The 14,633-nt window shown below is 53.3% G+C and overlaps 1 protein-coding gene across 2 annotated transcripts in view; it reads right to left on the bottom strand.

The window, feature by feature from the left end:
* The window catches only part of MORN2 (MORN repeat containing 2), a 149,004-nt gene that overhangs the window by 68,089 nt on the left and 66,282 nt on the right, over positions 1-14,633 (bottom strand). Inside the window, exons 2-3 of one of the 2 annotated variants that reach the window (XM_063918014.1) lie at positions 4,534-4,584; positions 3,124-3,230 (exon numbers count right to left, since the gene is read on the bottom strand). In XM_063918014.1, the coding sequence (XP_063774084.1) occupies positions 3,124-3,230; positions 4,534-4,584 (158 nt within the window). The remainder of the gene's footprint in view (positions 1-3,123; positions 3,231-4,533; positions 4,585-14,633) is intronic. The other variant, XM_063918015.1, reaches the window with a different exon arrangement.

Genomic DNA, 14,633 nt, shown 5'->3' with positions numbered 1-14,633 from the left:
CAGGTATTATACATTGCTGCCCAGGGCGCCCCCCCCCCCCGCGCCCTGCACCCTCCGTGACCGCTGTGTGAAGTGTGCTGACAACAATGGCGCACAGCTGCAGTGCTGTGCGCTACCTGATGAAGACTGAAAGTCTTCTGCCGCCTGGTTCCGGACCTCTTCAATCTTCAGCATCTGCAAGGGGGGTCGGCGGCGCGGCTCCGGGACGAACCCCAGGGCGAGACCTGTGTTCCGACTCCCTCTGGAGCTAATGGTGTCCAGTAGCCTAAGAAGCCAATCCATCCTGCACGCAGGTGAGTTCACTTCTCTCCCCTAAGTCCCTCGATGCAGTGAGCCTGTTGCCAGCAGGACTCACTGAAAATAAAGAACCTAAAAACTTTTTCTAAGCAACTCTTTAAGAGAGCCACCTAGATTGCACCCTGCTCGGACGGGCACAAAAACCTAACTGAGGCTTGGAGGAGGGTCATAGGGGGAGGAGCCAGTACACACCATGTGATCCTAAAAGCTTGCTTTTGTGCCCTGTCTCCTGCGGAGCCGCTATTCCCCATGGTCCTGACGGAGTCCCCAGCATCCACTAGGACGTTAGAGAAATAGGAGCGACATTTTCTCCACAGTAAATGGACTATTAGTACACGGAGCTTGCAATTTGGAAAAGTGAAACGTGGGGGTATATTTACTAGGGTCCCGATTTTGTCCGAGTTTTTTTCTTCTTTTTTCGAAGTGTCATCTCGGGAATTTACTAAACACAAATCTCGGCAGTGTTGGGGCTATTCGTGACCCAAATTAACTTTGCAGTTAGCCGCAGACCGCAAAGTTCCCATCATAGGCTAGAATGGAGCTGCGCTAAGCTCCATTCTAGCCGCGGCACTCTGGCTGTGCACTCCTGGCCTGTCAATCAGGCAATCAGGGGAGTGCCATGACGTGGCGCTCCCTGATTGGCTGGTGGGATCTCCAGTGACAGCAGTCACGGGGGGTCCCGGCATTCGGGTAAAGGGGTTTCATGTGTAAACATGGAACCCCTTTAGTGCGTTGGTACGGGTTTTTTTCATTTTTTTTTTTTTAACCCCTGGGTTACTACATGGAATGAAGAGGACCGATCATCACTGGAAAATAGGTGAGTTTTTTTTTTTTTTTACAGATTTCCAATTGGATTCTATGTTGACAAGGGGACCAAGGGGCTCCGTGGGACACTAGGTAAGTATGTGTGAGTGGGTAAGTGTGCATGTATGTTAATTAAAGTTTTACTTTCAAGGTGTGTGTGTTCTGTTTTTTTTTGAGTATTTTTTGTTGTTGTAGAACTATAGGTACCAGCGGGCCCGTTATTTTCCAGCATACTGGTACTTGTGGCTCTCTAAGTACCAGCTTGCGGGGGAAGCTTGCTGGGACTTGTAGTTCTACGACAAAACACAATATTCTTTTTTTTCTTTTTTTACACAAACAAAGGCTATCAGCCCCCCATCCACCTCCATGGGATGTGGGGGACAGCCTCAGGCTTCACCCCTGGTCCATGGGTGCCTGGAGGGGTGGGGACCCCTTGATTTAAAGGGTCCCCACTCCTCCAGGGAACCCCGGCCAGGGGTGACTAGCTGGGGGGTGGTAATGCCACGGCCACAGGGACCTGTATAAAAGTGTCCCCCGGCTGTGGCATTATCTTCTCGGCTAGTGGAGCCCGGTGCTGGTTTTAAAAATATGGGGGACCCCTACGTCTCTTGTCCCCAGTATTTTTGGAACCAGGGCCAGCCCAAGAGCCCGGTGCTGGTTGTCTAAATACAGGGGGACCCCAGTCATTTCCCCCCCTGGTATTTAAACAACCAGGGCCGGCTTAAAGTGCCCGAGGCTGGTTATGCTTAGGAGGGGGGACCCCACGCAATTTTATTTTTACTTTTAACTGTTTAAATACTTCTCATACTGTACACAATGAAGCCCTGCACGGATCTCACTGATCCGGCCAGGCTTCATTGTGTTATGTCCGGCAGTGTTTTATTAATCACTCCCGTAAAACACTGCCCGACAATACGAATAACATCGGAAAATACGAAAAACGCAAACTCGGCAGCTTAGTAAATTACCGAAAATAATTTCAAAAAGATGCAGAAACATACAGCCGATAAAATTCGAGTTTAAACTCCCACCAATTCGGCACAAACACGAATCTTAGTAAATAAACCCCGTGGTCTGTATATGGTGCACTGAGATATTAAATGATAACTTTTATTATAATTGCTAAAATACAATTGTTATAGCATTAGAGTAGCTGAATATTAAAATATAGTTAGAAGATATGGTGTACAAGCAGGGGTGTATTAATAGAAGAGGAGGCCCGTGTGCAATCTCCTCCATCCAGGCCCTCTCCTCTCTAACCGGCAGCACAGTACAGCCTGAGCACTAGGGGCCTAATTCCGACCTGGTCGCAAGCAGGCGTTTTTTTGCACTGCTGCGACCAGGTAATCGCTGCCTACAGGGGAAGGGGGTAATCGCTTTGCAGGTGTGCGAATGCATGTGCAGAGAGCTGCACAAACAAAAGTTTCTGCAGTCTCTGCACAGCTTAGGACTTACTCTTCCAGTGCGATGATCCGGCCTGGAGCTGACGTCAGGAACCCTCTCTTCAAACGGCTGGACACGCCTGCGTTTCTCCGGACACTCCTAGGAAACGGTCAGTTGACACCCACAAACGGCCTCTTTCTTCTTAAGATCGCCCGGTGCGATCACTCATCCCGTCGCTGTCCTGAACTCCCCGTCACTGGGGGGACCTCGCGCCTGCGCGTTGCGGTGCATACACATGCGCAGTTAATACCCGATCGCTGCTGAGCGAAAACGCACAGCAGCGATCGGGTCTGAATGACCACCTAGGGGCGCAAACTCTATTGCGAATGCACACAACTCATTGGAAATAGTGCGGCGTCCATTTTCCCACAGATTTCCTTACTGCACATGTGCAAAAAGTTGGGAAAATTGCAGTTGCCTCATTTTCTCTGTGATTTGTGCAGAGGTTTATCTAGTAATAGAATTGTCCATGTCAGCTGCTTCTAGGTATTGGTCTACTACCCCTGTATCTGTCAGTGAGAAGGTCAAATAGGATTTTGATAAGTTATAATTATATGGAATTGGACAGAAAAAAATTACCCTATCATATTTCCAGGATCCATTATATGTCATGCCATTTGGACTCTTATTTACTCCTGTTCCACTTCTCTCCAGTGCTCCTGTCTCTGATCTTCTGCTCTCACCATCTGATGTGAAAATAACGTGTTAATTTGTTGAGCTATAGCATAAATGACCTCTAGTCCCTCAACGTTTTCATACTTAGGATGTACCCAAGGGAGTAGACAAGCAATGCTAGTTAAAGCCAAAACCTTTTATTGTGTTCTAGCCAACATTAACTATTTTAGCAGTGCTGCTTGTATATCTTTAAATATGCTTAAATATGCTACTTGTCCAGCATGCAATCATTTGTGATACAAATTCAGGAGGAGGAGCATACCACCTCCACCCTGGATTTGCGATCGCATCGCATCTGTGATGATGGTCGAGATGTTCATCTGCAAAGGCAGGCTGAGTAAACCTAAGCTTACTCAGGCTTGCCGTCACAGGTGGCCTTGCGAGGCCAAGGAAATTGCGTCCACAACGCAGTCCTTGGCATTCCTGCAATGCGAACACATATGCAGAACGGACACTTTTTCACATGTATTTCGAGTGTGGCCCTAAATCAGCCAGAAAGAGGATGGACACAGTTTACATGAAGCCTTGCACCAACCAAAGACTCAGACAATTGGCGGAATGTAATGCAGTCCGAGATCGCCAGAGGTGCGGGATGCCGGACAATCTTGGATGTTTCTTTAATGGGGCAATCACTTACAATCACTTAAGTGATTAGCCCTTTAAAAAAAAATGTCCGAGATCGGCCGGCATCTCGCATCTCCGGTAGTGTTTTTAAGACTGTGTTGATTTTTTTTTCTAGTAGTGAGGGGAGAGTATCAATATAAGATTCATATAGTGTAAAAAAACAATCTACTTGTTTCTCTACTGTTCACATTTTATAGTGCTACAATGGTCTACTGTCTAAAGGGAGTACATACCTATTTCTGGCAGCCGGGATCCAGGCTGTCATGAACCCGACAGCAGGATCCCAGCCACCAGTATGCCGGCGGGGGGGCGACCGCTAGAAAGCACCTTGCATGCTCAATGCGCTCGCCACTGGATCTATTCTCCCTCTATGGGTTTCGTGGACACCCACAAAGGGAGAAAAGCCTGTGGCGCTGGTATTCTGGCGGCAGGATTTCACCGCCTGTCGGGATTCCGTCATCGGCATTGTGACCGCCGGGATACCGACAGGCGGTCTCGTGATTTCCTCCCATCTAAAGATAGTATAGATTATTTGTAGCATTGTATTGAATTTGTTCTATGAGACCTGTTCCCCACTAACAAAAACATAAAACTAAATCATAAAAACCTGTCAGGCTTTGCTAAGGCTTTGAATAATCCCCCTCTATGCACTGACAGCATGAAAATTTTGAATTCCCAAAATATCCTTACCATAACTGTCTCCATTCGGGAATACAAGTGAAATCTGGAACACTTCAGGATCTATTAAAAAAAAAAAACAACAACAAAAAACAGCTGGTAATTAGACAATATTAATTATTACACGTGAAACCCCCCACCACCACACAAAACTTCAGAACTGAACTGTGCTATCAGGCCCACTAACTACAGACACAAATGTTCCTTAAACGTTATTGCAACAGAAAAATGCAATTAATGTGAAGAAAAATGGAAGATAAACATTTTGCTTTAAAAAAACAGGATTTTAATTCCTACCGGTAAATCCTTTTCTCGTAGTCCATAAGGGATATTGGGGAAAATTAGTACGATGGGGTCCAAAGGAACCAGTGCACTTTGACGTGGGACTGAACCAACTTTCGGATAGCCTGTTGCAACATACCTTGCATATAGTGTCGGATTGGAGCATGAAGGGCCCACCGGGGGTATGCAGTGGTAGGGGCCCATGATTAGAGGTGTGGCCAGCCTCCACAGAGGTTTGGGTAACCATTATAGAGTAACTGATCTGGACTACTTGATAATTTATATAGTAATTAATGCTAGTGCATGCATGATAATGTGCAAGATTAATGACAGCAATGTACTGTAGAGAATACATCATAATCCTGTGCAGTATAAGGTAACATACGGTATGTATAATATATAATTCAAGTGCACAGTCTAGAACCTGATCCCTAGAGGAGGAGGGCCCCTCAGGCAGTGGGGCCTACCGATGGTTTCCCCTGTACCCCTGTGGGCCAGTCCGAGCCCGCTTGCATATCCTCCAAAGCTGGTAAGCCTGATTTGAAAAATCGTTGAGGGGGAGTACTGTCGAACTCCAGCCTGTAGCCCTGAGAAACAAGATCTCTGATCCAGGCATCCTGGCAAGAAGCCTCCCAGACACGGCTGAAGTGACGCAGTCGAGCTCCCACCTCGAGATCCCCTCAGGGTGGATGGGCACCGTCATGCTGAGGCCTTAGTGGAAGCAGAACCGAAGCAGAACCGGTGGACTGTTCCTGAGAACCGGTGCTTGCTGGTTTTCTGGACTTACCTCTGGTGCCTCTAGCCGCATTGGAGGCACCTCTGGCCTTAGATCGAAACCTGTGTGACTGAAAGGACTGGAGAGACAGCCCCGGATAGGAGTGTCTCGCCGGCGGGGCACCAGAGGGGAGAAACGTGGATTTCCCAGCCGTAACTTTGGAAATCCAGGTATCCAATTCGACCCCAAAAAGCCATTCCCCAGAAAAGAGGAGGGATTCCACACTGCGTTTGGAATCTGCATCCGCAATCCACTGACGCAACCACAAGGCCCTGAGCGCCGACACTTCCATGGCAGAAGTCCGAGCATTAATATTCCCCATCTCCTTGAGCGAATCACAGAGGATATGGGCAGTGTCCTGAATGTGCTTCAGGAAGGTTACCATAGTAACTAAGGGCATATCACCGAGAGGCCCCCTTGTATTTGAATGGCCCAAGAATGAATAGCATGGGTCATCCAGCAACACGCAATGACCGGTCTTTGTGCTATACTGGCTGCTGTGTATATAGATTTTAGTGTAGTCTCAATATCCCCAGGATCCTTCATGGTAAATTTTCTACCTTCAGGTGCAAATGGGAAAGTGCACAAATTTTTTTTGGACACTCTGAATTTTTTGTCTGTATTTTCCAGGCCTGTTTGAATAAGTCATCTAACTCTGGAGAATCAGGGAAAGTGACATTAGGCTTGTTCTGTACAAAAAAAAAAAAAACGACTGCTGTGAAGCATCGTCCTCTAGGGGGAGCTGTAACACATCCCTTATATCCAAAATGAGGGGTTCAATACCCTGAGCAGAATCGGGATCCCCACCAACGGGATCCAGGTCATCCCCATCATCCTGTACATCATCATCTGTATCAGATGATAGAGCAGGTATACCACGTTTCTGAGGACCTGCATGAGAGAGGCGTGGCTGTGCATCTGCCCTAGCAGCTAAATCTGCAACAGCTTGTTGTAGTAGATGAGTTTTCTGCACATTAGCAGTAAGCTGGGATGACATATCAGACATCATAGTCTTAAGAGACCCTAACCAGTGGGGCTCTGTACCCTCTCCCCCAGTCCCTTCACTGATTTGTGAAGACTGACTACACTGTTCACAGGAAACAGAGTCTGTAGATAATGGAGAGAATTTAGCGTAACATACACTACATAGCTTGTGTTTACCCATATTTTACAGTAAGCACACAACACATACACATACACACAGACAGTTATTGCAAGCCTGCCCCACTGTATGTGAGAGGAGACACAGAGTGAGAGAACGCAGCACACCCGGAGCTGCAAATTCAGTCCTAAATAGGAGCCAGATAGTGTACACAAGTGGCTCTCCCCCTTTGCTGCACCCTGTACCAGAGATCCAGCATGGCTGAGGAGTCAGAAAGCGCTGTGTTTGCTGTATATGGCTGGAGTAAGTAGAGGAAGGCGCCAAAACGCCTCAGGTCCCGCTCTGATGTAGCTCCGTCCCCTATAATGGCGCCGGAGCTACAGTACTATACATATTATACTGGCAAAAGTCTCCTTTTATGATTAAAACATCAAACAAGTGTTAGTTAAGCCCATTTCTGCCAGTTCTACACGGGATCTTAGCAGGACCCGTACGCCGCTCCCGTGGTCAAACGCACTTTGAACCAGGGGACCCCCCTAGCGGGGCCCTCAGTTTGTTCTCACCACCGATGTCACCTTCAGGCAGCATTATGGGTGTGCTGCGGTTGTGACAGCCAAGGCGCAGTGCCCCGCTGAACAACAACCCCTCAGAACGGTGGTCCTGCAGCGGGGAAGCGGCTCTGCACCTCAAGAGGCCGGTGATTCCCCCCCCCTTCCTAACTCCCATGGTGCAGGTATGCTGTTGCCCAGACAGCATACCGAAAAAAATAACAGATTGAAAAGAAATTGAAGAAAACTCTCCGGAGCTGCAGAGATGTGCATCCTCTCCTGGGGGCACTTTTTTCTAAACTGCCTGTGGGAGGGGGCATAGAGGGGAGGAGCCAGCACACCCAGTTGAAGAAATTTAAAGTGCACTGGCTCCTTTGGACCACGTCTATACCCCATTGTACAGGTTGAGTATCTCTTATCCAAAATGCTTGGGACCAGAAATATTTTGGATATCGGATTTGTCCGTATTTTGGAATAATTGCATACCATAATGAGATATCATAGCGATGGGACCCAAGTCTAAGCACAGAATGCATTTATGTTTCATATACACCTTATACACACAGCCTGAAGGTCATTTTAGCCAATATCTTTAATAACTTTGTGCTTTAAACAAAGTGTGTCTACATTCACACAATTCATTTATGTTTCATATATACCTTATACACACAGCCTGAAGGTCATTTAATACAATATTTTTAATAACTTTGTGTATTAAACAAAGTTTGTGTACATTGAGCCATCAGAAAACAAAGGTTTGACTATCTCACTCTCATTCAAAACATTCTGTATTTCGGGATATATTGTGTATTTCTGAATATTTGGATATGGGATACTCAACCTTTACTAATTTTCCCCATATGGATGCTAGAGAAATGGGTGCAATTCCCGCTAGTTTCAAATTGCCATATGTAATAGGATGAGAATAGACACAAACTTGCCTGAAACCCTCCAGAATCATTCTCAAATGATGCTAAATCGCCAGATGTAATAGACAGCTAGTTTACAACTTGCTGAATGTAATCCAGAAAAAAAATCACCAAAAGAAAAAAGGTCCCTCTGGACGGTGAAATAGCTGCTAATGGTGCATTTTTCCATATGGGAACTAATGCAACAAAATTAAAGAAAATTAAAAAGTGTATGGTCGGGATGTAGTTAATATCCTGGCGGTTGGGATCCCGGCCGACAGCCGTAATGCCAACAGCACTTGCCACGGTTATTCCCACTCGTGGGTGTCCATGACACCCATAGAGTGGGAATAGATCCCACGGCGAGCGCAGCGAGCCATCAAGCCCGCAGTGTGGCGAGCGCAGCGAGCACTCAAGGGGACTCGTAGTGCTCGCCCTGGTTCCGGCATTCAGGATATTGACACCCAGCATCCCGTCTGCTGTGATTTCATACCCAAGCCATAGGATCCACCTCTGCACACAAATAAAACTAGCTGTGGCCGGTGACACCCCAACCCATGTGGTTAATGGCGGCAGCAGCACTGAAGGGGTTAAACCTCCATGCTGTGACAATATTTTTAAAGGACAATAGGCGCTAGGCACAATTTAAAATTTACTAACTGCGCAGGTTGTTTTAAAAAATGTATTTTAAAATTACTGTTTGATCTGTCGTGGCCCGAACCCTGGGGGTAATTCAGAGCTGATCGTATATGTGCTTAAATACAGCTCGCCCCAGCAATGGTCCAGACACGCCTGCGTTGTCTGGACCGTGCCCCCCCAATGCCATTTGAACGCCGCCAGCAGGCTCCTTGCTGCCCCGCGACCACCTCTGCCTGTCAATCAAGCAGAGGCGATCGCACCCGTGTGCACAAGACAATGGGCTTCAGGCAGGGATCAGCTCTGAATTAGGCCCCCTATTCGATGGCCGTGGCAGTGAAGTGTGTTAACCCCCAGTGCGCTGGGGTGGCCATGTGCAATGGAGCAGCTGCAGCCATGAGCCCAGACTCGGAGCGGCAGGGCCGTGAATCGGCTCCCATGCAGCAAGGCAGGGACTGTGCTCCAGGAGGAAAACAGAAAAAGTAAACAGTGCAGTGAGTTTGCATTAATTAAATCTTTACAAACGGAGTGGGATTACACTTTTTATTTATAGAATTTATATGAATATCATATACTAGGTGATTCATCGCGCCCTACGGGCGCTCTTCACTCCGTCGTTAGGGGCTATGCCCCGTTAACCTCTGCACGCCTTTGAACATACGCAGGGCGGTAGATAACAGAATCAGAAACGCAGGGCAGTATAGAGGGCATACAGAAATGGGGTCCGGTTGAGATAAGATAGAGAGGCGTAGGGGGAGAGAAAGGGAATGTACAGAGACGCTGTGCGATCGGTAAAGGATAGGGAGAGTCAGGGTGGTAGGGAGAGGATAAAGAGAGGGAAGGTGTTAGACAGAAAATACCGTTGCAAGGGGCTACGATCCATTATCCCCTGCACGGGCTTCAGCTGTGCTATAATTGTTATTATATGGAGTATTACCTGTTTTTTTTATGGCAGTGGGTAAATATTGTAAGGGGGGAGGGCGTGCGATTGTCAAGGAGGCGTAGGCCTTTGTGAGGGCGTGCAGAGTGGCCGCAGGGCACAATGAATAACATAGTGTAGAGTGTAGTATATATTGCTAGTGTCTGCATTATGAAGTACCAGATGAGTAACAGCAATGCACTGTAGATAAGATACGAAGGTGCTGTGGCCACAGGTAGCAGAGCCGCTTATACACACAATACCCACAGGTAGCAGAACCGCTTATACACACAATGGCCACAGGTAGCAGAGCCGCTTATACACACAGTGGCCACAGGTAGCAGAGCCGCTTATACACACAATACCCAAAGGGGGCAGAGGCGCTTATACACACAGTGCCCACAGATAGCAGAGCCGCTTATACACACAATACCCACAGGTAGCAGAACCGCTTATACACACAATACCCACAGGTAGCAGAACCGCTTATACACACAATACCCACAGGGGCAGAGGCGCTTATACACACAGTGCCCACAGGTAGTAGAGGGGCTTATACACACAATGGGCACAGGTAGCAGAACCGCTTATACACACAATACCCACAGGGGGCAGAGACGCTTATACACACAGTGCCCACAGCTAGCTGAGCCGCTTATACACACATTACCCCCAGGTAGCAGAGGCGCTTATACACAGTGCCCACAGGTAGCAGAGGTGCTTATACACACAATGGGCACAGGTAGCAGAGCCAGGTGTACACACAATACCCACAGGTAGCAGAGCGGCGTTTACACACAATACCCACAGGTAGCAAAGCCGCTTATACACACAGTGACCACAGGTAGCAGAGCCGCTTATACACAGTGTGCACAGGTAGCAGCGCCACTTATACACAATGGGCACAGGTAGCAGTGTTGCTTATACACATAATGGCCACAGTATTAGTGTTTCTAATTAATCCAATGTCCATTGGTAGCAACTATACTCACAAAAGTTTGGGGGGTTTGGAAAGGGGGTGGGTTCAGTGAGGTTCCTATCCGTGGGAATCACTTGTAGCGGCTGTGGATGGTGATTCGAGGTGCTACGTGTGGTGGAGGGTTGGGTGTGGGAGGAGGTCCAGAGGTGTTGTGGGTGGCGGAGGGGTGGGCGCAGGGGCATGGATGGCGTAAAGGGTGCAGAGGTCCTGTGGGTGGGGGAGGGGGAGGTGTAGAGGGGGCACGGATGGGGAGTGTAGTTGCTGTTGGTGGGGGAGGGGTGGGTGGGTGCGGGGGACTGTGGATGAAGGGGGTATGGAGGTGATGTGTGTGTGGGAGGGGCGATGTAGGGGTGTGCGTTTGGAGGTGCAGGGGGGTGAGCTTAGGTGATGGGTTTCAGAAGTGTTGGGTGGGGGAGGTGTGGGATGGCACGGATGGGGGATGTAGATGTTGTGGATGGGGGAGGGGTGGATGCGGGGGAGCTGTGGATGGGGGAGGGAGTCCGGAGGTGGTTCGGGTGGTGGTCCAGAGGTGTTGCGGGTGGGGGAGGGGCAGGTGTGGGAGGTCCGCAGATGTGGAGGGTGCCTGTAGATAATGCGGGCGGGTAGGTGCTGTGGTTGTGGGAGTGGCGGGGGTGTGGCGGGTGGGGTACGTGATCGGGATGGGGTAGGTGATGTGGATGTGCGGTAGCTAGGGGAGGGGCGGGTGCGGGGATGGCACGGATGGGGGAGGGGGTCCGTGGGCGCTGTGGATGAGTGAGTGGTGGGTGTGGGGTTACGGCGGTTGTGGTGGGCCAGGTGTGCTGCTGCAGTGGGTGGGGGAGGGTGCCGGTGCAGGGATACCGCAGTTGGGGTAGGGCGGTTGGTGCAGCTGCGGCGAGTAGGGGAGGGGCAGGGGAGGGGGTGCGGCGGTGGGGAAGGGGCGGGTGTGAGGATGCTGCGGGTGGGGCGGGGGGGGGGCGGGAGGGGGTGTGGATGGGGTCTGTAGATGCTGGTGGTGGAGGGGCAGGTGCAGGAGGCTGTGGATGAAGGAGGGGGTCTGGAGGTGCTGTGTGTGGGGGAGGGGCGATGTAGGGGGAGGTGGGGTTGCAGAGGGGGAGGTTGGGTGATGGTTTGTAGAAGTGCTGGGGGTGGGGGAGGTGTCTGTAGATGATGGGGGTGGGGGAGGTGCTGTGGGTGGGGAAGTGGTGGCTGTGGGGGTGTGGTGGTGGTCCGGATGTGCCACGGGCAGGGGAGAGGCGGGTGCAGGGATGGGGCGGATGGGGGAGGGGATCAGAGGGCGCTGTGGGTGGGTGAGGGGCTGGTGCGGGGTTAACGCAGTTGGGGAGGGCCGGCTGTGGTGGTGTTGCGGGTGGTGGAGGGGCAGGTGCGTGGGTGTTGGGGAGGGGCGGGTGCAGGGGTGCTGTGGGTGGGGGCCATTTGGCGGGGTGGTACGGTTGGGTGGGAGGTAGGTGTGAGGGTGCCACGGTTGCGGGGGCGGGTGGTGCTGCAGGAAGGGGAGGGGTGTGGGGTGCGGGAGCAGGAGTCCTGTGCGTAGGGGAGGGGCGGGGTGCCATGGGTGGAGGGTTGGGTGCAGGGGTGATATGGGTGTGGGAGGGGTTGTGGGAGAAGCTGGTGTGGGAGTGCCGTGGGTGGGGGAGGGGGGGCTGCGGGTGGGAGTGTGGTGCCATGGGTGTGGGGACAGGTGCGGGGGGCAGGGACGGGTGCAGTAGTGCTGCGTTTGGGGTGTGGGAAGCGGCTGCGGTGGTTTCCAAGGGTTGGCGCGGGTGGGGGAGGGGGTGCGGGAGCAGGGGTGTTGCGGATGGGGGAGCGGCGGGTACAGGAGGGGCAGATGCGGTGGTGGTGCGGGTGGGGTGGAGGGGTGTAGCGTGGGAGAGGTGGGTATAGGGGTAGAGTGGTGGAGGGGCGGGGGTGCTGCGGGTGGGGGAGGGGGCAGTTTGCCGGGGTGGTGCGGTTGGGGGTGGGTGGGTGTGAGGGTGCTATGGTAGCAGGGGGGGGGGGGGGGTGCTGTGCGTAGTGAAGGGTCGGGGTGCCATGGGTGGGGAGTTGGGAGCAGGGGTGATGTGGGTTTGGGAGGGTTGGGGGGGCTGTGGGAGAAGCTGGTGTGGGAGTGCCGTGGGTAGGGGGGGGGTTCTGGGCGTGGGGGCATTGTGCCATGGGTGGTGGACAAGGTGTGGGGGGGCAGTGGCGGGTGCAGTGGTGGTGCGGATGGGGGGTGGAAGGCGGCTGCGGGGGTTCCGAGGGTTGGGGGTGTGGCGTTGGCGTGGGTGGGGGAGGGGGTGCAGGAGCAGGGGTGTTGCGTATGGGGGAGGGGTGGGTGCAGGAGGGGCAGATGCGGTGGTGGTGCGGGTGGAGTGGAGGATGCAGGGGTGTAGCGGGGGGAGAGGTGGGTATGGGGGTTGAGTGGGGGGGTGTCATGGGTGGGGGAGGGGGCGGTTTGCCGGTGTGGTGCATTTGGGGGGGTGGTGGGTTTGAGGGTGCCACGGTTGCAGGGGCAGGTGCTACAGGTAGGGGAGGGGTGGGGGTGCGGGAGCAGGGGTGCTGTGCGTAGGAGAGGGGCGGGGGTGCCATGGGTGGGGGGTTGGGAGCAGGGGTGATGTGGGTGTGGGAGGGCTGTGGGAGAAGCTGGTGTGGGAGTGCCGTGGATGGGGGAGAGGGGGTGCTGGGGGTGGAGGGACAGGTGCGGAGGGGGGGCAGGGGCTGGAGCAGTGGTGGTGCAGTTGGGTGGTGGGAGGCAGCTGCTGGGGTTCCGAGGGTTGGGGCGGTGGTGCGGGTGGGTGCAGGATGGGGCAGTTGCGGTGGTGGTGCGGGTTGGGTGAAGGGTGCAGCAGGGGGGAGAGGTGGGTATGGGGGAGGGGCAGGGTTGCAGCAGGTGGGGGAGGGGCGGGGGGTGCTGCAGGTGTTGGAGCTACGGGTGGGGGCGTGAGTGCCGCGGGTGGGAGCGGATGTGGGGGATGCCTTGGGATTCCCGCAGGGGGGCCAGCGGGTGTTGGTGCTGTGGGTGGGGGCAGAGTGCCACGGGTGGTGCGGGTGTTGGTGCTGCGGGTGGGGGAGGGGGTGGAGTGCCACGGATGGTGGGTGGATGCGGTGGGTGTCGCGGGTAGGTGGCGCGGGTGGGAGTGCCGCGGGTGGGGGGCGAATGCGGTTGGTTGACTCGGGTGTTGGTGCTACGGGTGGGGGAGGGGGCGGGAGTTCCGCGGGTGGGTGGCGCAGGTGTTTGTGCTCTGGGTGGGGGAGGGGACGGGAGTGCCGCGGGTGGTGGGTGGATGCGGCGGGTGTTTGTGCTACGGGTGGGGGCGGGGGCGGGAGCAGTGGCGCCACAACGTGGGTGCGGCCCGCACCCGGGTGTTACCCTCTGAGGGGTGACACCAAAGTGCCGGCTCCTGTCACAGTCCAGAAGCCAGCACTGCAGATTCAGCAGTGTCCGGGTGAAGGCCGTATGCCCCGACCCACAATGTGCCGAAAACGGGGGTTGGGACGCGATGCCACGCCCCTTCTGCGAAGCCACGCCCTTTTCAACCGCGACCGCGGGTGACGGGTGGATGCCGCGAGTGGGGGGCAGATGCGGGTGGTTGCCGCGGGTGGGAGGGGGGGCGAGTTGTTCCGAAAACGGGGGTCGGGACGCGAAGCCACGCCCCTTCCGTGAAGCCACGCCCCCTTTTCGCCCGCGACCGCGGGTAAGTGACGGCTGGTTGCCGCGGGTGGGAGAGGGAGCGAGAGCAGCTGCCAGTGCTCAGCATGTCCCCCTGAACTCTGCAGCAGCCGCTAGTCTGTGAGGCGGGTAGTGTGAGTTCCGCTCACAGTCAGCGGCTGCGGTGTCACCAGAGAGAGTGTACGGGGAGGAGGGAGACAGGGGACTGGGCGGAGATGGGGAGGGGACTGGGCGGAGAGAGGGAGGGGACTGTTCCTGGCCAGATCTGTGCCTGTGACTCCGCCCAGCGTTACGGGCACAGAGTCACAGACTTG

This window comes from Pseudophryne corroboree, chromosome 4 (genome assembly GCF_028390025.1).
Source record: "Pseudophryne corroboree isolate aPseCor3 chromosome 4, aPseCor3.hap2, whole genome shotgun sequence".
Lineage (NCBI taxonomy): Eukaryota > Metazoa > Chordata > Amphibia > Anura > Myobatrachidae > Pseudophryne > Pseudophryne corroboree.
Note: the sequence above shows the minus strand (reverse complement) of the source record. Positions and strands in the feature narration are given on the sequence as shown.